Here is a 26303-nt window from a genome sequence, read left to right on the forward strand (position 1 = left end):
ATTTATGGTTCATATAATATAATATAGTGAGAATATGGGGCTCACAGACAAGGAAGAAACCAATCATAGGTTGAAACTAAACAAATATATCTAAGTAGGTGTAAATATTATTTATATGACCAAAAAGTAAGATTAAATTAAATATAGATGACTTGACAAAAATGAAATGTATGGTAGATAATACATATTGAAGTGCTTTGTTTTAAGATTAAAGCTCAAGACCCATAATGCAACACAAAATCACATAATGCAACACAAATCAACCAAATTTCAGAAACGTCCTTGGCTCAAATTTTTGGTTTTGTTAAAAAAATAAAATAAAAATCTGAAGAAAGACATACAGAAAGAAGAAAGCCTAGATATTTAAATGTCATGACTATTTTGTCGAGGGGGTCAAATTGACAATTTTTGGAAGATTTGGAGAATTATTCTTTTTTTTTAAATAGGGTAAAAATGACTTTAGAAAGATGGCAGCATAATTATTATATTTCCACACAGAGATTGGTAGGTCTATTTGTGAAATCTGTTTACTTTAGGGATGGGCAACGATTAATCGCGATTAATCACATCCAAAATAAAAGTTTGTGTTTACGTAATATATATGTGTTTAGTGTGTGTATAATTAATTTGTATATATAAATACCCACACATGCATGTATATATTTAAGAAATATGTGCATGTGTTTTATATATATTTATACACAATTAATATTATATATAAATATTTGATATATTAAATTAATAACACATGTTTCTTAAATATATACATGCATGTGTGGGTATTTATATATACAAATTAATTATAGACACTACACACACATATATTATGTAAACACAAACTTTTATTTTGGATGCGATTAATCGTTGCCCATCCCTTGCTGCATTATGCCAACCAATGGTGTCCAAAAATGTGAAAAAAGCACTTCTTGTTTATTCTAGATCAGTCCTAGTCCTTGTTTGTCCTAGATCACAATTCAAGAAGTCGCCTATTAAAGGCCTATTAATTTTTTTTTTTAACAAACTTTCCTTTTTTGGTATCTTAATTTTAAAGACCAAAAATGGTTAAATCCCAGAGATATGGAGACTTAATGCAGATCCATGAGTAAATTGTTGAGTTGTCAACAGATTTTACTTATAGACCAACCAATCTCTGTGTGGAAATACAGTCATGGTCAAAATTAATGGGACCCCTGGTAAATATGATGAAAACTGGCTGTAAAAAACAATTCTGCATTGTTTATCCTTTTGATCTTCCATTCAAAAATTGGCAAAATTCTAACCTTTCATTGAAGCAAAAGAATTGAAAGTGGGGGTAAATCACACGATGAAATAAATGTTTTTCTCAAACACTCTGGCCATAATTATTGGCACCCTGTTACTAAAAACTTTTTGCAACCTCCTTTTGCCAAGATAACACATCTGAGTCTTCTCCTACAATGCCTGATGAGTTTGGAGAACACCTGACCAGAGATCAGAGACCATTCCTCCATACAGACTCTCTCCAGATCCTGCAGATTCCCAGATCCATGTTGGTGCTTCATCTCTTCAGTTCAGACCACTCATCAGGTCAGGGTCTGGGACGGTCATGGCAGAAGCTTCATTTTGTGCTCCGTAACTAATTTTTGTGTTGATTTTGATTTTTGTTTTGGATCGTTGTCCTGATGGAAGATCCAACCACGGCCCATTATAAGATTTCTAGCAGGAGGCGTCAGGTTTTTATTTTCTATCTCTTTGTATTTGATAGAATCCATAATACCATGTATCTGAACAAGATGTCCAGGACCTCCAGCAAATAAATAGGCGCCCACAACATATAAGATCCAGCAGTATATTTAACCGTAGGCATGGGGTACTCTTCATCCCTGTTTGCACCAAACACATCTGCTGGGTTTGCTGCCAAAGAGACCCTTTTTTAGTTTCATCTGACCACAGAACCCTGTGCCGTTTGATGATCCAGTCGTGTCTGACAACTGAATATGCTGGAGTTTGTTTTTGGAGGAGCATTTTTCTTGAAACCCTCTCAAACAACATGTGGGGATGTAGGGGTTGTCTGATATTTTTTTTTTTAGGTTTTCTGACCCCAAGACTCAACTAATCTCTCCAATTCTCCATCTGTGATCCTTGAAGAGTCTTTGGACACTCGAAATTTCATCCTCACCGTCCATTAAGGCAAAATAGACACACGTCCTCTTCCTGGCAGAATCGTAACATCTTTAGTTGATTATAACTTCTTAATTATTGTCCTGATGGTCAAAATGGCAATTTTCAATTCTTTAGCTATTTTCTTACATCCACTTTCTATTTTGTGAAGCTCAACAATCTTTTGATGCGCATCAGAACCATGTTCTTTGGTTTTATTCATTGTGATGGATGATTATGGGAATTTGACCTTTGTGCTTCCCCATATTTAAACTCCTTGAAACAAGAAGTTATAGCTGGACAATTTCATGTTCCTAGTCACCCTGATTTGCTTAAAAAAATAAATATTAATGGGAATGTACTTCAGAGATATTTTTCTCTTAAAAAACTCTAGGGGTGCCAACAATTATGGCCAGAGTGTTTTGGAGAAAAACATTTATTTCATAGTGTGATTTACCCCCACTTTCAATTCTTTTGCTTCAATGAAAGGTTAGAATTTTGCCAATTTTTTGAATGGAAGATCAAAAGGATAAACAATGCAGAATTATTTTTTATATTTACCAGGGGTGCCATTAATTTTGACCATGACTGTATATGATGCTGCCATCTTTCTAATGTCATGTTTACCCAAATCTCAGGTGAAACATTTTACCCTCTACAAAATAGTGTATTACTCGGTAAATATACATTCATCATTACATTAAATGGCTTCACTTATTTATGCATTTCTTTCACCAGAAAACAAATAGATCAATAGAAATCGTTAGCCAGGGACCTCTGCTCAAAATGATACATAATGGCCCAATACAATGATGATTGATAATATTTAAAACTTACATTTTAACATGATTTTTCTAAAAGATGATGTATAAATAATCCAGTAAACCTAAGATGCTCTTCCAGTCCAGTGCTCTTTTTGAAATATTAATAACAATAAAAGTTATTCTTATGTTTACTGTGTACAATTTCATTAAAGATTTCAGTAACTCTTTATTTTAGGGTTCAATTCACACTGTTAACCAGTTGCTTTGATTATTACTAGGATATTGGCTGCTTATTAGTTCTCATAAAGCACATATTAATGGCTTATTCTGCATCCCTAGATCCACCCAATATCTACACGTAACAACTACCTATTAATAAGGCGTAAATTAGGAGTTTAATAAGGCAAAACTTGTTGTTAATAGTGAATGTCATCCACATACTGAAGTGTTGCCCAAATTTCATCGCAAAAAGAAAAAAAAAGTGTGCGATACCATTTATAAAACGATACTAAAAGGTAAAGGATGAACTAAAACACATTTTTTTCAGCAAAGTTTTGATCATGTTTAGAAATGCATGCATCACAAATGAAATGATACAGTAGACATTATAAAAGGAAGTTCTATTACACTGAATTTTGAGTAAGATAAGAAATAAAGCTAGTGTTACCTGCAGATTGAGCCACTGTGTGTGTGTGTGTGTTGAATCCAGGCTGTCTGAGAGGAACTGCATTGAGATCGTGGCTAAGCTGGTGCTGGAGAAGAAGTTAGATGTGGTTCACACGCTGGACGGGAAAGAGTATGTGACTCCAGCACAGATCAGCCGAGAAGTGCGCGACGAGCTCTATATGCAAAGAGGTTCGTGAAATCGCCTCCTTTTCCCTGTGATACGTCACTTTGAATCACAAGACTTCCTGAATCTAACAGTTTGCTATGTATCTTCAGGGAGGATTAATGTGGTGGACCTTCAGAAGGTTGGTTCCTAATCTTCATGTTCCTCTTGCACAGTACTGTGGGATATTATACATGATCATTCTCTAATATTCCTCACAGATCATCAATGTTGATTTGGTCCATGTGGAGAGCAGAGCGAGTGAAATCGCCAAATCAGACAAAAGCACACAGCTCATCCTGGGTCAGCTGATCGACAAGTGAGTGACCGACCAATGGCTGCTTCTTGAAGAATCAAGGGGAAACTGTTGAAAATGCTCATCGCTAGTGTTTTAGGGATTTATCTCAAGACCACAACTGTGGGAATATCACAAAATTGCCTGTCCATTGACTGATTTATTTGTTAGCATTATTACTGTGATTGGATGTTAAACTTCCTGCGTCTAACGCCATTAATAGCTGATTGTTAGGTGTTCAAGCACGAAGTGCTAAAAACCTATTGTATTTGCTAGAAAGAAAAAAGAAAATCCCCTAAAACGCATCGTGCAGCCCAAACCCAAAAATTGTTATTTCGGTTTTTGTCCAAAACCCACTTTTGCGAACTAGTCCCTGGTTTTTTGCCCAATCGGGACCAAACCAGTCTAGGACTATTCTCTGGACTCTCTAGATCAATAATTATCGGAAAAAAATTGAAATTTTGCATTTGGTTGGCTGTAACAGGCTCATTTAGATAGTGGTCTGTGGCAAAATTCAGTCAAAAGCCCCTAAATCCCCCCCAAAAAGTCACAAAAATCGATGAGCATATGTGTGCTAACATGGTTAGGAAGCATGCAAAGTTTCGTGAGGATCGGATCATAGGTGGCGCTACAATCGTCAAAAAGGTGTCTCATTATTAGGTGTTCAAGCACGAAGTGCTGAAAACCTATTGTATTTGCTAGGAAGAAAAAAAAAATCCCCTAAAACGCATCGTGCAGCCCAAACCGTAAGGGCTGGAGCTGTGAAACTTTGTCAGATGGTAGGGCCTCGAATTGTGGAGAAGTTATCAGAGTATGACCCCGATTGGCCCATAGGTGGCGCTACAGCAACCAAAAGTACTAAATTGCTCATAACTCCTAGACCGTTTGACTTACCTTCAGTGTTTTTACACCACTGTAATCCCTGGCTCAAAACGGACAAGATGTATATCTCGGATTTCCATTTGGAGAAATTTGTTATTTCGGTTTTTGTCCAAAACCCACTTTTGCGAACTAGTCCCTGGTTTTTTGCCCAATACTATTCTCTGGACTCTCTAGATAAATAATTATCGAAAAAAAGTAGAACTTTTGCTTTTGATTGGCTGTAACAGGGTCGTTTACAAAAGGGATGGGACAAAATGCACCCAAAATCATATAAATCCTAAAGGAAAACTCAAAATTTTCACAAAAATTGATGAGCATATGTCTCATAACATGCCGAAGAAGCATGCACAGTTTCATGGAGATCGGACCATAGGTGGCACTATAACTGTTAAAAAGCTTTAAAACCATGCATTTCCAATGTTAAATTGCCTGTATTGATTGTAAATGGTGTTTTACATCTATTATGTCCGTGGATAAATGCATGTTAAATAAAATTGAATGCCTTTCGATGCTTTTGTGCTTAAAGGCCTGAACTGCTTGAACACCGATAAATGCTGCTTGCAGCTTTAATTTATTTTGTTACTGTTGTGCCTGGTCGGAAATGAACGGGGGATTGTGTCAGAAACATCACCACGATTACAACAAATGCCCACAAAACTCAAGAAATGAAATGAGAAATGAGATCTTGTTTTTTTATACTAGAAAATACGATATGATATGACAATATCACCAGAGCAAGAGAGACGTTTTCACAAAAATGAGCGCGATACTTTAATCTGAAAATTATTTATGGAGTTGGTAATACAGTGTCTCATTACTCTCATTGTATGTGTTAAATATAAGACATTTTTCAAGCAGTAAATGTGGATCTTTGAGGAGTTCTGGGCCATTATGTTAAAGGAGTCGTTCACTTTTAAAAAAAAACGTACTCACCCCCATGTCATCCAAGATGTCCATGTCTTTCTTTCTTCAGTTGAAAAGAAATTAAGGGATTACTCATTTAAAAAATAAATAACAAAGTTTAAGTTTTATAAGCTCAAATGCTTACCTTGCTCTGTTCTGTGATGCGCATTCGTGACTCTCCTGTTCAAACTCGGTCATCAAAATGAACGAATCTTTTTTCGTGTCATTTGGTTCATTCAACGAACGAAATGAACGAGTTGACTCGGGAAAAGATTTGTTCATTTTGATGCACAAGTTTGAACAGGAGAGTCACGAATGCGCATCACAGAACAGAGCAAGGCGATCATTTGAGCTTCTAAAACTTAAACTATGTTTTTTTTTTTTTTTTTAAAGAGCGATCGTTTCCCGTTGAAGTCCATTATATGGAAAAAATCCTGGAATGTTTTCATCAAAAACCTTAATTTCTTTTTGACTGAAGAAAGAAAGACATGGACATCTTGGATGACATTGAGGTGAGTAAATTATCAGCAAAAGTTTTTTTTAAGTGAAAGGGTTAGTTCACCCAAAAATGAAAATTCTGTCAGTATTGACTAAGATCACTCCTGCATACAGTCCATAGGCTTCTTGAGGGAATGACTCTTGCTGGGATCGAAAAGTCATTAAAGACATCGTTAAAATAGTCCAAGTGACTACAGTGGCTCAATCTTAAGTTTATCAAACGGCGAGAATACTTTTTGTGCGCAAAAACAAACAAAAATAACGACTTTATTTCAACTATTCACTTCCTTCTCCATGGGCCTGTAGTCAGTTAACGTAGTGTGATTGCGTAAAGCTACGTCACACGTAGGCTCACTATTGGCCGACGCTGGTCATGTGTGTGATGCGTGTGACGTACAATAACAGAAGCTTACGCTATTAAACTAGTAACCTGACTCATGCAGAGGGAGAAATAAACTAATAGTTGGAATAAAGTCGTTATTTTTGTTGTTTTTTGCGCACAAAAAGTATTCTCGTCGTTTGATAAAGTTAAGATTGAGCCCCTGTAGTCACTTGGACTATTTTAACGATGTCCTTTAATGACTTTTCAATGCCAGCAAGAGTCATTCCCTCAAGAAGCCTATGGACTGTATGCAGGAGTGATCTTAATATCTTAAATATCTTAATTTGTGTTCCGAAGATGAACGAAGGTCTTACGGGGTTGGAACAACATGAGGGTGAGTCAATACTGACAGAATTTTCATTTTTGGGTGAACTAACCCTTGAACTACTCCTTTAAGACTGTTTTGTAAGAACTAGTTGGAAAAACTAGCAGTTAGTTAGGAGAAATCAGACCTTACTTTTCGGTATCAATTTATCAAGAAGTGTTGAAACTCGAGTCAAGACCAAAAACAGAACCAAAGCTGGTTGCAGAAACAAATGAGTATACATTTTTTCTTTAAGACTGCAAGTCAGTTACACACAAACCTAGACTGTTTCTGCAACCAGCTTTGGTTCTGTTTTTGGTCTTGACTCGGGTTTCAACACTTCACTTCAGTTCTGTCAATCAACCATTTCAAATGTTTTGTCCTAAACGCTTGTTCCGCTGTGAAGATCATACTTGGATCGGCTTGCTGAGGAGGTGAATGATAAGCTACAGGAGGCGGGACAGGTGAACATCGCAGAGCTGAGCAAAACCTACGATCTGCCTGGAGAGTTCCTGACCGAGGTCAGTCCAGTCCGCATGAAGGACTGAGATTCTCAGACTGCAGAATTAGGAGAAAGTCATTTTCATATTTTGGTGATAGTGGAGATATTTCAGCATGGATGAGCTCACTTTCGTTTCCAGTTCATAATTGTGTCGTTACTTCTTTTAGCCTTCTCTAACAGCTTTAGCATGTTGATTCCGCTAGGAGCTGAACGCGAGGCTGGGCAGAGTGATCATGGGGCAGATTGATCAGTGCAACAGGGGAGTGATCTTCACACAAGCTTTCGTCTCCAGACACAAAGCTTGCATATGTGGTCTTTTCAGTGCCATCACGAGGTAAGCAGCTCCAGATCATCATGGTCATTTCATCTAGACGGGCTTAGTCCGAATGTACTTTTTAGTTTTTATCGTATTTAGTCAACCCAGTCAGCTTTAGTCGACTAAATGTGATGCGATCTGGGAAAACCCATCGGATGTCGCGCTGGTACGTTTTCAGTAAGGTCTAAATTAGTGCTGTCAAACGATTAAAATATTTAATCGCGATTAATTGCATTAATGTCATTGTTTACTCGCGATTAATCACACATTTTAATCTGTTCTAAATGTCTCTTGATTTCTTTTTGTTCCGTTCTCTTTTTTTTTTCTCAATTTAATGCTTATCAACATGGAAAAGTGGATCAGCTTTGTGCAATTTCTTTTCTTTTTTTTTTAAACAACGTTGGCATATATACGGTGTTCAATTTCACACTAACATTCTCACTTGGAGCAAATAATCGCTCACACAATGTAACACTGTCCATCAATAAAAGGGTGAAAGAAATACTGACGAGGTCCTGATATTGACGAGGGGACGGAGAATTCGCATCATCTGTGTGTGTGCGTGTGTGTGTGTACTTGACCATCATCAAGTGGTATTTCAGACTGGACGTGCTGCGATGACGATAGCTCAGTTCACAACGACAAAACATACAGATCGCTTTGGTCTTGTCAATGGGACCATTTGACAACTTTTTAAAAGTAAAGTTTCCATTCAGAATCTTATTGGCATCCATTTCAGCGTCTTGCGCTCGTCATCTACTCAAAACGTAACGTTAACCAACTATTTGGCCGGCTCGCAAGCCCAAACGAGTGTGTGCGGCGCGCCTGTTGATTTGTTCACGGTCTAGCTAGATCCGTTAGCGCTTTGGTCGGCGACGCAACAAAACGTCCTCGCGCAGCGCAAGCCATTGAAATGAATGGCGCATGCCGCATCTGAAAGAAAACTACAAAGTTTGCTAGGCCAAAAAGACTGTTAATCGTGCGCTAAAAAAATGTACGCCATTAAAATGAGTTTGCGTTAACGCCGTTAAAAACGCGTTCAACTGACAGCCCTAGTTTAAATATAGATTGAATGTCAGTTTTTTGTCAAAATTGTTTTTTTTTTAATTAAATTATTATTCTATCACATCTTGTTTATCATCTCTGAATATATCTTGGGACAATTCACTAGTTTAGTGTAGAAGAATAGTGATTTATAATGTCCAGCTGAAAAGACTGTGTTTCTCTTTAAGAACACGCACGCAGGCGGAGCGGAGGGGCAAAACACAAATCTCCCTTTTAGCTCTCTTTCTCTTAACAATACAAAGACAGTTCACCTATCAAACTAAACCACATAACAGAATAAAGTCCAGTCCTGGGTGAACTACAACAGCCCACAAGTTTTTTTATTTTTTTATTTTTATCCAGCGTTATTGTGTGGTGTGATGCGGAGTACAAGATTTTAAGCCCGATTTGCAAATCGTTGAGTCGCCGACAAGTCAGGGTGTTATCACGTGCAAATCGCGGGCGATTAGCGGACGATTAACGCTCGCCAATCAGTTAGTGTGAAAGAGCCAACAACGCATCAAAGACAGCTCGCAGACAGCTCGCAGACAGCTCGCAGAGCTCAGAAAAATATCTAGCATGCTAGATATCTCGCGCAGTCGCGCGACTCAATCTCAGTGATGTCATGAGTACAGCCAATCATAGCAACGCATGGGTTGAGGACACCAGGTAAATCTTACTTTTTCTTTTTTGCATTTTTTTTTCTCAGAGCAGATCGTCGAGCAAACAGTGTGCAGCACTAGTTTCTGTCTGACGTCCATATTCGCGTGTTGTGTTCTTCTCTGCAGTTTCGCGTCATTTCTGGTTCGTTTTATTGCGTGGTTTTTCGTTACAAAACATGGTTTCTAGACCAGATAGAATCGTGTTGTTGTCAACTCGTTATTTGTTTGATTATTTTCAGGATTTAGACCGTATTATAGTACTGAAACAGCTCTCATTGAGTCACAAATGATATGCTCTTATCATCCGATCGTGTTTGTATCTCTATGTAGTGCGTTGTTAACTCGTGTAGTGAGTTACCTCCTGTTGTGGATCAATCACGTTGTGTTGTGTGGTGTGAACAGCTAAACAACTTGAACACTCATGATTTCACTGAGAGCAAGTCATGTAGTGTGAACCGCACAGTTCAGCCCGACATTTTAAAATCATGTAGTGTGAACTAGGCATAAAAGACCTTGCTGACCTCTCAATCGTCCAATTTCAAAACGGTTTTCACAGGATGAATTTTGAGTTTGTAAACTTTCGAATGATACCTAATCTATGATGATTACTAAAATATGTGATATGAAAAAAGGGCAATAAAAAAGGGAGTGCCAGTCGTCCCGCTAACAGGACGTGACCGTTAATTAAACTGTTTTTCTCAAAATCCAGTCTCTGAAAATCACAGCGATCAGCCGACTTCAGATAACCACAACTTTTGTTACAGACAAACGCTAAAATAAATAAAAACAGATTTGGAAAGGGCTTGAACCCAGCTTTAATATGGTCCCAAAACCTGTAATATGTCAAATTTCACCATGTGGTGGGTTTTCCCAGATCGCATCACAAATGTCTGAGCGTTTTAACATAAAAAAAACATTTGCACAAAGCACGCTGATCCACTTTTCCATGTTGATAAGAGCATTAAAATGGGGAAAAAAATAATGGGACAAAAAGAAATCAAGAGACATTTAGAATAGATAAAAATGTGCAATTAATCGCGAGTTAACTCTGACATTAATGCGATTAATCACGATTAAATATTTTAATCGTTTGACCGCACTAGTATTTTTACATTTCAGTAGAATTATTGCACTTGTGCATTGACACACAAATCAAGAGAATGATTATTTTATCTCATCTAGTTTCCTGATTTATTATTGGTAAAACAAGAAACTTAGGAATCCAATAAATGTAAATTACATTCATGGTTTTCTTTAAAAATGAGTGTAAAAAAAAGAATTGGTTGCACAAATGCATTTATTCAGCAACCACAATCTGAAATATAGTTGAGAGATTCATGTTTGGATTCATTACAGTTCATCACTCATAAGGTTTGATCGCAGATTTAGTCACAGCAAACAGCTCCTATTGGGTTTTACAGATCTCACACTTCTTCCAGTGTAGAGAAAGAGAGAGAGCGCGTGCGCATGGTTGCCAGATTGATAATATTTAGCAAAATAAAAGTTCTTTTAACAGAAAAGCTCTGAATGGGGATTTAAATTGTTAAAACTGTTGGCATGAAAGCTGTCTGTAATGTTTTGTCTCTTTTATTGAACAAAAACAAAGTGTGATTTTGATAACGTTTTTATTTTTGAAGTACTTTTTAGTCTCGTCTCAACGATATTGCCCGTTGATATAGTCACAGTTATCATTTAATGACGTTGATGTCATCTCATCATGGTAAAAAAGATTTTCAACGAAACATTTTTCGTCATGGATTCGGTTAATGAAATGAACTCAGTCAGATAATGGAAACCGTGCAATGCTGAGGGTTGTGATGTAAAGGGTGATTTCAAGAAGAAATAAAAAAATTCTGTTATTTACTCGTTGCAAACCGATAATACTTTATTGCATCTTCTAAATGCAAACATATTGAATCCTGAGAGATTTCTGCCCCTCCATTAAAATCCCACTCACCCCAAACATTGATATTTCAAAAAATCTCATAACAGAAGCTCAGATGTGTTTGGACACGGAAGAGCAAACCTCAGTGGAGCTGCTGTTTTCTGTTTGAGCTTCTGACTCGATCGATGCGAATAAAAGCCTGTATGAAATCTGTTTATCATATAAAGCAGTCGTGTCTGTTCATACGGCTTGGGTTAAACTGCTCGATTCATATGGCTTAGTGCCACGATCTCTTTATGAAGTTTTAGGTGGACATACTCTCAATGTAGGGACTCACAGGTTTGTGTTTAGAAGATGGGCAGAGGTCTTATGGATTTTGGACTACGGCAAGCCGTTTTAGCTTTTATTCATTTCCAGGATATGAATTCTTGATATCAACAATAACATTTTTTGATATCAACAATGTAATTGCTGATATCTGTAATTGTATTTTCACTAGTGAAATTTCACCATAGGCTGCCATTCAAAATCAAGAATTGATTTTTTACTAGTAGAAATATCATTTTTGATATCAATAATTACATTGTTACTAGTAAATATGTGAATTCCTGATATCAATAATTACATTGTCACTAGTTGAAATGTCTATTCTTGATATCAACAAAACAGTTGCTACTAGTAGCAATGTTCATTTTTGATATCTGAAAATATCAAGATATCTAAAATGGCTTTCTTACTAGTAACATTCACATTCATGATATCAGGAATTAACATTGTCACTAGTAAAAACTTAATTTTTGATATCAAAAATGAACATTGTTACTAGTAGCAATTCAATTGTGGATATCAAGAGTAGACATTTCAACTAGTAACAATTGAATTCTTCTTGATATCAAAAATAAAGGTTTTTACTGGTAATAATTGTATTTCTAAAATGTGAAATTGGAATTTCAACTAGTAAAAATCAATTATTACTAGTAAAAACCTTTATTTTGGATATCAAGAATTCAATTATTACTAGTAAAAATGGATTTTTACTAGTTGAAATTCCAATTTCACATATCAGAAATACAATTATTACTAGTAAAAATCTGAATAAATTGTAAACCTTAAATAATTGTATTTCTGATATGTGAAATTGTAAATTCAACTAGTAAAAATCAATTCTTGATATCAACAATTGGTTTTGAATGGCAGCCTATGGTGACATTTCACTAGTCAAAATACAATTGTTGATATCAAGAATCCATATCCTGGAAATGAATAAAAGCTAAAACGGCCTGCCATATTTGGACAACATGAAGGCAGAAAGAATTTTTCAATGGATTTTTTTCTCTTTTTTTCTCTGACTTTCCTCTTTAAAGATTGATTTCTCCGGAGTTTATTAACGGCTGTGATTTGATTTGCATCCGTAGGCCTACGCAGATCAACAACTTGCTAAATCTCTATGGTTTCCAGGAGAATCTGTTATACTGTACGTATTGGCCTTTTTACACAATTATTTCTTATTTGTGCATCCTGCATATGGACCTTGTGTGTGTGTTTCTTCTGGTTTATCAGCGGTGCTTGAGGAGCTGGTTAGCAGTGGCCGTTTGAAGGGATCCGTGACCGGAGGAAGGCAGGATAAAGCCGTCTACATCCCTGACATCTACTCCAAAGCCCAGAGCACATGGGTGGAGTCCTTTCTCAAACAGAACGGATACTTAGGTGTGTTAAAACTTACTAAAATATAGCTTATGTCTCTCTGTTCTAGAAATAGGGGAAATTAATGACTCCCAATGCACTGCAGTCGCCCAGAACGATAATGTCCCCTTCGCCCTAAATAATAAAAGCCACCGTCCTCCGACTAAAGCTGCGTCCAACATCGGCCACTTGTTCACTCATACACTGTTCCTGTTTAGTGAATGGGGAGTGATTTCAGACCGTGTAATATGCTTTCCATTGGGACAAAAGAAGCCTGGTTTGGCGACTACATAGCCCAGAGTCAACCAGGCTGGCCTCAATAAATGTATGCAGCTTAGTTGGAGGAGGTCAGACACCTTAGCACTGATGATCAAATGCCATGAACCAACTGAAATGAAACCATAAATCATCACCAATGCTAAAATGTGTCCTTTTTACTTTACTGTATTAACAGGAACAGGCTTCGTCATATAGTTTTCCTATATATAGATGGATATTGTCTTATAGATTGCCTTCCATGTCAGTTTTAAATTCCACTAAAGCACTTCAGTGTTATTAATGTAATGTGTTTGCTTTGTTCCTAGAGCAATCGATTTGTACATTACGAACAGTTTTTCGTTATTGAAAGCTGTGGTTACACTCTATTTCAATGGTCCACTTTAACTAGTACCTACTATGTACCTTTGCAACATGTCAACTAACTCTCATTAGTTTATTAGTGAAGGGTTTGTGTTAGTAGAATAAGTTGACATGTAGTTGCCAAGTTAATAATAATCATCAGTTTCAGGAGCATCGAAATAACGAGTTTGCAGATAATCATTTCAGCAGACGCTTTAATCTATCTACTAATACTAGGGTTGGGTATCGTTTGAATTTGAACGATTCTGATTCCGATTCCTTGTTTCGATTCCGGTTCCAAACGATTCTCGATTCCGATTCTTCTAAGAGGCAGGGTCAAACAAGTTTAGCTAACCTTGCTAACCAACGGCCTTTCTGAAGGAAATACTCCTTCTGTAAAAATACTCCTTTTGTCACAAATTTTGCATTTTGCCGAGATTTCGTTATTTTTAGAAAAGTGAAGCCACACTTTGGACCGTCGACGTAAGGTACTCATGTTCGACACGCGCGGTTATGCCAACACTTCCGGTAGACGCTTCTTCGTTGGTGTTGTTCAGCGGTTTCTTCTTCCGCTCGGCGGACTGTGAATATCGAAACTAGGAATCGAAATTTTAACTTTTGAACGATTCCGGGAAAAACGAAAAGTTAGTCCCGGTTCCAATCGATACTCGATTCTCGATACCCAACCCTAACTAATACTCTAGTGAATGCCAGTTGACATGCAGTTTAGCAACTGAAAATAGTGTTAGCAAAGCTGTAACATTATACACAGGTAAAATTATACAATTAATATTAATGTCTGCATGTGTTTAGTTATTTGCTGAGTAGCCCTGTATAGGCTGAATTAAAAATAGTCAAAAATGCAGTCAGAATTATGATGTCAGTATCTGGGGTGTTTGAAGGACTGAAGGGTGATATGCATAAGTGCAATAAATCCTGATTAATAGTGTCACCTACTACACACGCACACTTGGTTATCGTCGTGTGTCTGTTCCTTTTGAAACCGACTGCCGTACCAATATTTTCAATTAATTCACAATATAAACATTAAAGGAGTAGTTCACTTTAAAAAAAAAAAAAACTTTTGCTGATAATTTACTCACCCCCATGTCATCCAAGATGTCCACGTCTTTCTTTCTTCAGTCGAAAAGAAATGAAGGTTTTTGATAAACATTCCAGGATTTTTCTCCATATAATGGACTTCAATGGGAACCAAACAGTTCAAGGTCCAAAAGACAGTTTCAGTGCAAACTGTTGAAAGGGCTTTAAACGTTTTAAGGGTCTTATCAAGCGAAACGATCGCTCATTTGAAAAATAAATAACAAAGTTTAAGTTTTATGAGCTCAAATGCTCGCCTTGCTCTGTTCTGTGATGAACGACTCTTTTTCATAATGAACAAAGCTTTTTTCGTGTCATTTGGTTCATTCAACCAACGAAATGAACAAATTGACTCGGAAAAAGATTCGTTCATTTTGATGAACGAGTTCGAACAGGAGAGTCACGAACGCGCATCACAGAACAGAGCAAGGCGAGCATTTGAGCTTATAAAACTTAAACTTTGTTATTTACTTATTAAATGAGCGATCGTTTCGCTTGATAAGACCCTTATTCATCTTCTGGAATCGTTTAAAGCCCTTTGAACAGTTTGCACTGAAACTGTCTTTTGGACCTATTGTTTGGTTCCCATTGAAGTCCATTTAATGGAGAAAATGCTGGAATGTTTTCATCAAAAACCTTAATTTCTTTTCGACTGAAGAAAGAAAGACATGGGCATCTTGGATGACATGGGGGTGAGTAAATTATCAGCAAAAGTTATTTTAAAAGTGAACTACTCCTTTATACCTTGCCTAACCTCAATTTTGACTGTTTTTCAGTTTATAATGAACACATTTGAGACAATATAAATGCCTCACTTGTAAATTAAGTTAAGCTTTGCTTAGAGAGTTTGACATATTTAATTAACAAGGGTTTAAAAGACAAATTGTGAATTGTTAAACCATTTATAATAATGGTTCAGGAAAAACTCTTTTGTATTTCATTTGTAGTTTTTGTTTAAATCAATTTTATATCGACCAATCCTGTAAAGCTCTTCTCAGTCCGGTTGTGTCTTTTCTCCTGCAGAGTTTGAGCCGCTGACCCGTTTGGGAATCCCTGATCCAGTCAACTACATAAAGAAGAAGTTTAAGTCCAGCAAATTGCTTTTCCTCAAGTCCGCGTGTGTTGGCCGAACTATTGTAGATCAGCTTGAGGCCTCCGTGGAGGAGGCCATTAACTCAGCCTCTTGGGTTGACCTGCAGGTGCACTCATGCAACTTTATATATATATATATATATATGTATATATTGTACATCCACAAATGTTACGAGGCTCTTTCTTCTGGTTTAGCCGATGCTCCCGAGCAGTCTGTCTGAGGAGGATGTGGGAATCCTGCTGAATGAAGTGCTGAGGGCCATGAACGTGCAGTCCAGCGCCAGGCTTCTCTCCACTTCTGTAGTCAGCGAAAAGTTCGTCAGCGCTTGCCTTGCTTTATTTGATGACATCATGCAACAGAAAGCACAGAAGGTGTGTGTGAGCTCGTCCTGCTACTGTACACCATACACCTCGACAGGGTCAGACATGAGCTTTTCTATTAAGTGCCAAAAAGTGATTTCCTGGGGCATTTTTTTTTTTTACTTTGTACGGGGAATCTATTTATAATTGCTTAGCTTATTAAATATTTACATTTATTCTTTTAGCTGACGCTTTCATTCAAAGGGACTTACAATTGCTGTATATGTCAGAGGTCGCACGCCTCTGGAGCAACTAGGGGTTAAGTGTCTTGCTCAGGGACACATTGGTGTCTCACAGTGGTTTCGAATTTGGATCTCTCACACCAAAGGCATGCGTCTTATCCACTGCGCCATCAAACCAAATATCCGTGGTTTTTATGTAAAATACTTGAATGTATTGAATTAAATCAGAATACTAGAGTCTGTTACCAATAAAATGTTATGTACATCAACAAAAGCCATCTGTACATTGGCAAGAGGCAAGTGTTGGTTTACACTTACACAGACGGTTAATGCAGCATACATGTATTTACACAACAACTGCATAATGTTAAAAGACTCATTCAATTTTAAAGGAATAGTTTTCTTAAAAATAAAAATAAAATTCTATATCGTCATTAACTCGCCCTCAAGTTGTTTCAAACCTGTGTTATCACAAAGGAAGTTATTTTGAAGAATGTCGGATACAGAAAGGTTGATGGACCCCATTGACTGTAGTGGGAAACAAATACAATGGAAGTCAATGGGGTCCAACAACTGTTTAGCTGCCAGTCATTCCAGACAGGCCTGTTATTATCAACTGAAACAAACTATGAGAAGTATTCTTGTTAATTGGAATAAAGCTGAAATTAAATATAAATATTAAATGAAAAGTTTGTAATGTTGCTTTGGCAGTTGACAGCTAATTGAAATAAGTCAAAAATCAAACCGAAATAAAAAATAAATCACACTTAAATAGTAATATTAAAGAAATTGACAAAAACCACAAAAGTAAAAAACATTAACAAGAATTTGAAATGAAAATGTCCAAATAAAACTTATTTAAAATATTAATCAATGATATAATAGTAAAATAATAAATAAAGTACTGGTTTCAAACCTGTATGACCTTTTTTTCTGTAAACGTCCAGAAAAAAACTGAAGAAACTGTCCATTGTTGGATTCAATGAGTTGCATGATAGCGTATGCATCAACACATCAACAGGACATCGGTAAAAAATAATTGTGAATACACTGGCTGGCAAGAAATAGCGAGCATCTAGACTAGCAGGTTTGCAGCCGATGGTCACTGCTGGATGTGTGTCTTTCTTCTCTGCTCTATCAATAGGAAGTGAAGAATAACCCAGTGTTTCTGATAACCGAAGAGGATGTCAAACAACAGTCTCTTTTGTTGGAGACTTCAGCCTCTGCAAGGAAAGACAAAAGAGATGACCGGCGCAAGAAGGGGACAGGTAAAGAGAGGACTTTTCAGTTAACTGAGGAACTGAAACACTGATGATATAGATCGATTTTTAAGACCTCTATGAAGTCAGAATTGCCTGCTTCGTAGCCTTCTAGATACTAGTGTACACTGTAAAATAAGTTCAAATGACAGGCTGCCAAATAAAAACCAGAACATTAACAGGGTTCCCGTGGACTTAGATTTTTTAAATTTAAGGCCATAAAAAGTCTTATTTTTACTTATAAAAGGACTTTATATTTTAGGCAACACTTTGAATTGGATATATCTAAATGCTTTGCTCATATCTGATTAGTGTACATATTTTTTTGATTATTCTACCTTTGTGGATTTGCTTGTTCACATGACATACTGCACACGAGAGGAGAAGAAAATGGGTAAATGTCGGTTCAATTGTAAGTTCATGCTTCATGTGCGTTGGGGTGTGCGATATGTATGGTCTTTTATGATATTGTAATAATCATTGTTTTACCAACGAGCTTTCCTTTCCCTGCATCATGTGTGCAGTTATACATATGTCCTCAAATTAGTTTTTGTCCTATATTTAAATCATTTTTATGTTGTTATATTTGAATATCACATGATGAGCAAGAGTGCCATTTTCCCGTGCACAATTGCAAATATTATGTTATATTTATTGTATTAAACCGTTATATTAACAATAAGGTAACTTTGTGAGTTACTTTTTAGACACAATATTGTCAATATTGTTTGTTTTCCCTTTATTCCCTTACAATAATTTCAAAATGAAACCTTAGCAGAGTCTCAATGCAACAGACATTGCTGATTTTTTTTTTTTTTGACTGAAATGAATGAATCAGTTTAATGATTCACTGAACAATCACTTGCTTTTCCTGAATGAATCATAGCCGTTTGAACAAATCGGTTGAATGACTCGCTTATTAACCCTCTGATGGTCTTCCTTTATGAAGCGACCGGAGGCCTAAAAATGAAACTTCTTCCATCCCAGTAAAGCCAATCCAATTTATTTTTGTTCTATAATATTTATTCTTTTTAATTTAGTATTTTGAGATAATTTGATTGAATTTATTCATATTTATGCAATATGTATGGTCTATTTGTTTAATGGAAATATATATATATATATATTATTTTTTAGAAAAATTATTAATGCAGTATTTTTGTTTAATATAGAGTCTAGGCCTTCAGAAAAAAAAAATGAAGAAAATTAGCACCATCTTATTTAAAATTAGGTTTTGTAACATTCCGATGAAGCTGTGATTTTTACAAATTCAAAACAGAAAATTATTCGGTCAGAAGTGACCGAGGACCATCTGAGGGTTAAGACAGTTTTAGTTTCATATTTAAAGTACCCTTATTTAAATATTGAATAATAATTTAAAAAGTCTCATAGCTTCATGTAAATAAGGTGTATTAATGCCAGTTCTGTGTCACCTGTGCTCTGCAAAGATGGTTTTGATTCAATGATTTAATTTAACTGGTAACTGTGGTACTTAGTTATTATTTGTTAGAATTTGACATGAAAAAGGTGATGCAATTGTCTAAATAAGTTTAGAACACATTTCCATATATAGGTGAAAATGCCCCTGGAAATCAGTTTAAGGGGCCATTAATCACTGCCGTGGACTGACCACTGCGCTGAATATGAAAAATATGACTAAATATGTGAGTCATGCTACCTGTACAAAAACACAATCAGTAAAATATCATCTACTAAACTTTGAAAATTTAGAGATTTATTTTTGTCAATATTGCACAATGTACAATGCGCATTGTTGCCTTAATGTACAACATTCATTTGGAATTCTTCAGGGGCCAGTTGCATAAACATAGCCATAATGTTAGGACAGTGTCTTAAGAACTAGCTTGAACAACTAGCAGTTAGTTAAAAATTTGGCTGACTAACTTGTAAGACTAGTCTTAGCAGTTTATGCAATTCGCCCCGGGGTCTTAAAAAGGTCTTTAAAAAGTCTTACATTGTGTGCAGTAACCCTGAGTTAAAGTAAAATATCCTAATTTTGACACGTTTACAGAAACTTTCATTAAGTGTTTTAAGAAAAATATGTATTTACTGAATTATTATGATCAAACAATTTATTTTCTGGGTGAAAGTACCGTAGATCCTGTGCTTTATTGCTAGCTAGCAAGCTAGTACTTTCACCCACAAAATAAGACAATACAGAAACCCTTTAAATCCCAACAGAATATTCCATATACAGTCGATTATCCTCCCCCAATTCAACCTGCCTCAGCTCATCAATACTTTAATGGCTGTGTCTCTTCCCAAACTTCCTGTTTCAATAGTAAAAAACACAAGAAACAAATGTATGGCTAGAAGAGTTCATCAGGCCATACGCTATTGTTATTAAACCACTCAGACTGTTTATTATTATTTGTATTATTATCTGTCAAACTCAGCAGTAGTCATTGTTGTAATATAAATGACTGTTGATTAAAGCTGAATAATAAAATAACTCTGCTGTTGTTCTTCTCAGAGGGCAGCGGGAGCGTGAAAGGAGGTGGAGGCGGAAATGCCCGAGAGATCCGAATCCGCAAAACAAAAAAGAAGAGCAGGAGGGAGGAAGACAGCGATGAGGAGACATCACACACCTCTCAGGGTATGAACACAGATTCATATGTGCTCGTGTTACAAAAGAATCACATGCATGTATGAATCTAGGCTAATGTTAAAGTACTGCTCTTGTTATTTTATGTTAATAATTGTTCACTTAAAGGTGAAGTGTGTAGTTTCTGCGACACTAGTGGCGTCTAGCAGAATTACAAAAATACAACATATTTTTAGTAGGGCTGTCAGTTAAACGCGTTATTAACGCCGTTAATGCAAACCCATTTTAACTGCGTCAATTTTTTTATTGCGCGATTAACAGTCTTTTTAGACTAGGAAACTTTGTCGTTTTTTTCACATGCATTTGCAACATGACGCGGCATGCACTGCGCTCTGAAACACTTTCATTTCACTGGCCCCGCGAGGACATTAAGTTGCTTCATCGACCAAAGCGCTAGCGGATCTAGCTAGACCTGAAACAAAACAAGCGCGCCGCACACACTCGTTTGGGCTTGCGAGACGGCCAAATAGATGGTTAACGTTACGTTTTGAGTGGATGACGAGCGCAAGACGCTGAAATGGACGCCAATAAGATTCTGAATGGAAACTTTACTTTTAAAAAGTTGTCAAATGGTCCCATTGACAAGACCAAAGCGATCTGTGTGTTTTGTCGTTGTGAACTGAGCTATCGTCATCGCAGCACGTCCAGTCTGAAATACCACTTGATGATGGTCAAGTACACACACACACGCACACACACAGATGATGCGAATTCTCCGCCCCCTCGTCAATATCAGGACCTTGTCAGTATTTCTTTCACTCTTTTATTGATGGACAGTGTTACATTGAGAGATTATTTGCTCCAAGTGAGAATGTTAGTGTGAAATTGAACACAGTATATGTCAATGTTGTTTTCAATAAAAAACATTTGCACAAAACAAGCCAATCCACTTTAGCATGTTGATAAGAGCAGCAAAATGAGAAAAAATAATGGGACAAAAAGAAATCAAGAGACATTTAGAATAGATAAAAATGTGTGATTAATCACAAGTTAACAATGACATTACTGCGATTAATCGTGATTAAATGTTTTAATCGTTTGACAGCACTAATTTTTTGACAACATTGCAAACGCCCCAAACTCAGAGATCACAAACAGCTTATGAAGGCATGTCTCAAAAGGTAAAACTATGCTACTTTAAAATAAAAGGTCCGATATATATATTATACTTTTAGCCGTGTTGCTATGTGTCCTGCGTAAGCAACTGAGACTAGCAGTCTGTCTAGAGCAAACATGAGCGTCTCACTTATAAAAAACCCATCCATTATCTGTGCCAAAACTGTTAAAGGCACAAAGTAAACTTTAAATACTGGGACATTTGTCTCTCTGAACAGGTTTATGATGATGTTATTTGGTATTGAAGCATCCATTGTAGCACATAGTATGGCAACGCTGTGTTCACTTTGTCATGTTCAGGACGTGTTTAACCCTTTTATATACGTATACGTCGCGTAATAAGTGGCTCTCTGCAATGCTTCGCTCATGATAGTCAAATCATCAAGTCAAGTATTTATACCGCTTTTCTCAATACTGATTGTTTCAAAGCAGCTTTACAGAGATAACAGGAAAATAATGCAACAAAGTTTGTTTCGGCTCTACAGCAGATCTAGAAGAAAATAGCATCATAGTCCAGCATTTCTGTTGTAAAGGTATTAATTTAGTTAATTTATCCATTCAGCTGCTCTGGAGAAAACCGTGATGTCATCGTCCAGCTCAGTTCACTTCTCATATAATGGTGTCAATGCAGGCAGATCAATATTATTGTTGAATATTAAATGTAATATATTAAATGTTTAAACTCTGAACATTCGAAAATGATGGGATTGCTCTTTTAGTGCCAAAATGCAACCTTTTCAACTGAAGTATGAACGCAACACAGACCAAAGACATCTAAATGAACCAAAAACAGGGTGTGATGTCACAAGATGTGACCCTAAACAGGACAGAACGCTCAAGCATTCCTGGTTCCTCTCGTCGTAGTCACGATACATTCCTGGTGCTGTTTTTTAATATGCTTTTTGTGTTCGTTCTCAGCTGGGAGTTTAGTTCTCCTGCAAAACATACGTTAAATGTGACAGTGTGAACACTGAGGAAATCAGCACTTAATGTATTTTTTACTTTTTTGGTCTGAATCAAAAGAACCAAGAGAACCGAAGTACAAGTGTTAACATACCCTATGCTAATTTGTACTATGTAATTTGTTATGGTAGTAGGAAATGAGCAGTTGTAAATCCTGTTTTTGTGTGTGCGCATGTGTTACAGGTCGAAATAAGCCGGGAGACATGCCCTTCCTCTCGGCGGACGAGATCATGGAGGTTCTGGAGAAGAAAGTGTGTGACAGCTCTGAGGAGATGCTGCAGGAACTAGCAGAACAGATGCTAAGGTTCGAACCATGCGATTCAAGCTAATTGACGCTAAAAGTACAGCACTGGCAAGTTCATAATGTGGAAAACAGCTTGAAGACCTATTCACACCAACACAAAGGTTCAGACCCAAAATGCACTCAGATTATTCATGTAAAGGCCCGTACACACCGGGACGAATATCAGCGCGCGTTGTTCGTCAGCGTTTTTCAACGCGTTTTTTGTGTTCACACCCAAGCGGTTTCCGCTGACGATGAGCCGAGTGAACATGCAAATTCATTCCCTGACATTAGATGGCGCTTAATGTAAAACAGAAATAATGGTGATCATATCCATGTCTCAATGTTTTATTATGACAGATTAAAAAAAACGAATGAAATAATGTCTTCTGTATTAGAAAAATAAATATATAAATAATAAATAACTAAAAGAACTGCCTCCAAATGTAACAAAAATAGCTCTCACAAACTTACAAAAATGAACTGACAATCTATTTATATTTTTAGTTTTCAGAGTCTTTATCCTGTTTTTCTTCCTCGTCCACCTTGTTTGCCCATCTATATTTTGCTGTAGGACTGATCTTTCCCAGCAGTTTTTTTGAAAACCAGGACATTTTCATCACTCACAATCAGTTTTCGGATGAACAGATGCACGAGAGACGAGAGTTGTCGTATTTCCCCGTGTTTAATAAAACCACTCAAACGTTACACTCGTCCTCATACACGGGGATCGAGCGAGGAAAAAAACACAAACAAACATCTGGTCACAATAGAAAAATAAAATAAAAGAAAGAATACAAAGAGGCGGCAGAGATGGGGACTCGAGTTTGAGACTCGGACTCGAGTCGCACTTGAGTCACACAAACAGCTGACTTCAGACTTGACTTGCGACTCGACCCAAAAGACTTGTCAGCAACCTGTTTTCATGCAATTATTGTTTTTTAAATCTAAATTCATTTTAATGTATTTGTAATTTCTTTTATTGGTGCAAACGTTGGGGAAGCGTATGATAAGCTGCATGTCCCCCGCCCTTTGTCATACTGTGCATGAGACAGAGCGTATTTAGGCCACGCCCACACCGGGGGAAAACAATCCAACCGTCTCCATTGACTTTGCGTCTGTAGATTTCTCATAATTTCAACAAAAGTTGGCATTGTAAATCATCCCGCTGCTCCACGATCTGCACCGTCATCACAGACAAGAAAGCGTTCAATGTTGTCGGATCCAAATATGGTCATTTCCTTTTAATCAGAAACCAATCGCGAAAGTAAATGGGGGGATTTAACTCTAAATGACCAATCTCATTGGACTGATGGAAATCTTTAGATCCCGTTTTGCGTTTTCTCAAAATGACTTTTCTCAAACTCCAAGTCTGAAATCTCCACTTCTTCAGTAGCACCTATATACCAAACCTAATACACCAAACTGTCCAGTCTTGTACCTAGTTTTATTATGAAGACTATTACAGATGGATTTGTAAATGTATTATTCCTAGCTTGATTTATATAACATTGTTTTTCTAAAAACATGGCGAAAATCTACTTAAGGCTATCTGATTACAGGATAACAAAAGTAGATATCCATAAATATCTATTTTCCCCCCATCTATTACTGTATTAAAAAATTTTTAAACCTGGCTTTATCTAATAGGCTACTCAGATTTTGTTTTTTTTCGCACATATTTAATTAGACAATGCCTAATAATTTAAGACTTGAGACTTGACTTGGACTCGAGCTGAAAGACTTGAGACTTGACTTGGACTTCCAAAAAATGACTTGTGAACATCTCTGCAGAGCGGTTATCTCCTCACCTCACTTGTCAAAATCTGACTGACACTACACGCACTATGCGCAGTTCTCATCTCAACTCAGATTTCTATAAAGCACAAAGTGACCGTTTTACACATGTCCCGGGAAAATGGGACTGTTGGTCACCCTATACTATTATTTCAGAAATACTAATATAAATATAAATATCATATAAATATCATATAGCTCTTTATGCTCCGAGACCAGCAGCTCAACATTCATCTTGCCCATAGTTATCTTGCCTTGTAGCCTATCTCTTCTTATGCTCGGCAAGACGGTTTTGTGTTTGAGCGCCCCCAAGTTGTGTTTTTCTGTAACTTCAGAAGTACCAGACACGTGAGCAAACGCGCCAATCTCGTTGGTCGGATAGGTTTTGACGCGGTGCGTCAAACCAAAAAACGAATCCGAGGCGTTTTTAAAAAAAAAAATTACACTTTTACACTTTCACTTTTACGCGTATTGTTTAGTCACAAGGCGTTAAACGTCTTGGAAGCTGGTGTTAGACTACCTCTCTTTAAAACGGCCTCTCGCATTAAAGGTGGAATACCTAAGATTTTTGCATTAAAATACCCCAAAATCACAAGGCCAGTGTTATATATTTAGTTATGATGATAACTTACAATATTCCAAATGTTTCGAACAATGTTTAAATCACGAGAAAATTGAGATTTTAACCAAGGAAACAGGGCATGTGAGCAGGGGTGAGCTGGGAGTCGCCAGTCAATCGCGTCATATCCACGTTAAGCCTAGTTCACACTACATGATTTTAAAACGTCGGGCTGAAACTGTGCGGTTCACACTACATGACTTGCTCTCAGTGAAATCATGAGTGTTCAAGTTGTTTAGCTGTTCACACCACACAACACAACGTGATTGATCCACAACAGAAGGTAACTCACTACACGAGTTAACAACGCACTACATAGAGATCGGTCGGTAGATAAGAGCATATCATTTGTGACTCAATGAGAGCCGTTTCAGTACTATAATACGGTCTACATCCTGAAAATAATCAAACAAATAACGAGTTGACAACAACACGATTCTATCTGGTCTAGAAACCATGTTTTGTCACGAAAAAACACGCAATAAAACGAACCAGAAATGACATGAAACTGCAGAGACGAACACAACACGCGAATATGGACGTCAGACAGAAACTAGTGCTGCACACTGTTTGCTCGACGATCTGCTCTGAGAAAAAAAAAATGCAAAAAAGAAAAGAAAAGGTAAGATTTACCTGGTGTCCTCAACCCATGCGTTGCTATGATTGGCTGTACTCATGACATCACTGAGATTGAGTCGCGCGACTGCTCGAGATATCTAGCATGCTAGATATTTTTCTGAGCTCGGTGACCTGTCTGCGAGCTGTCTGCGAGCTGTCTGCGAGCTGTCTTTGGTGCGTTGTTGGCTCTTTCACACTAACGGATTGGCGAGCGTTAATCGTCCGCTAATCGCCCGCGATTTGCACACGATAACACCCTGACTTGTCGGCGACTCAACGATTTACAAATCGGGCTTAAATCGGGCTTAAAATCACGTAGTGTGAACTAGGCTTTACCTCGGTTTCCGCTCGTACTACGTGTAGTCCTGGACAAATGCGGAAGTTGTAGTTGTGCGTTAGCGTCTATCACGCAACAAACGTCAGCTTGTTTCGCGCATTTGTTATGGAATGGAGCACAATTATTCTTTAGCGATTGCACCTGGTTCTGTCTACAAAGACAAGTCTCATAAACGCAAACGTCAACGAACGGGTCAACCAAACGACCCAAGAAGAATTTGGGACAAGAGAAATAAAACCAGCTCAAC

The 26303-nt window shown here is 37.1% G+C and overlaps 1 protein-coding gene across 2 annotated transcripts in view; it reads left to right on the top strand.

The window, feature by feature from the left end:
• ufl1 (UFM1-specific ligase 1) overlaps window positions 1-26303 on the top strand; it is a 41669-nt gene that overhangs the window by 680 nt on the left and 14686 nt on the right. The window contains exons 2-13 of one of the 2 annotated variants that reach the window (XM_089118379.1): window positions 3613-3758; window positions 3846-3874; window positions 3954-4051; window positions 7403-7517; window positions 7702-7832; window positions 12770-12879; window positions 12966-13112; window positions 15828-16003; window positions 16092-16268; window positions 17583-17706; window positions 20192-20314; window positions 22586-22706. In XM_089118379.1, coding sequence (XP_088974505.1) covers window positions 3613-3758; window positions 3846-3874; window positions 3954-4051; window positions 7403-7517; window positions 7702-7832; window positions 12770-12879; window positions 12966-13112; window positions 15828-16003; window positions 16092-16268; window positions 17583-17706; window positions 20192-20314; window positions 22586-22706 — 1497 coding nt within the window. The remainder of the gene's footprint in view (window positions 1-3612; window positions 3759-3845; window positions 3875-3953; window positions 4052-7402; window positions 7518-7701; window positions 7833-12769; window positions 12880-12965; window positions 13113-15827; window positions 16004-16091; window positions 16269-17582; window positions 17707-20191; window positions 20315-22585; window positions 22707-26303) is intronic. The other variant, XM_039668603.2, reaches the window with a different exon arrangement.

Source organism: Pimephales promelas, chromosome 13 (assembly GCF_988280905.1).
Source record: "Pimephales promelas chromosome 13, fPimPro1.hap1.1, whole genome shotgun sequence".
In the NCBI taxonomy this organism is placed as follows: domain Eukaryota; kingdom Metazoa; phylum Chordata; class Actinopteri; order Cypriniformes; family Leuciscidae; genus Pimephales; species Pimephales promelas.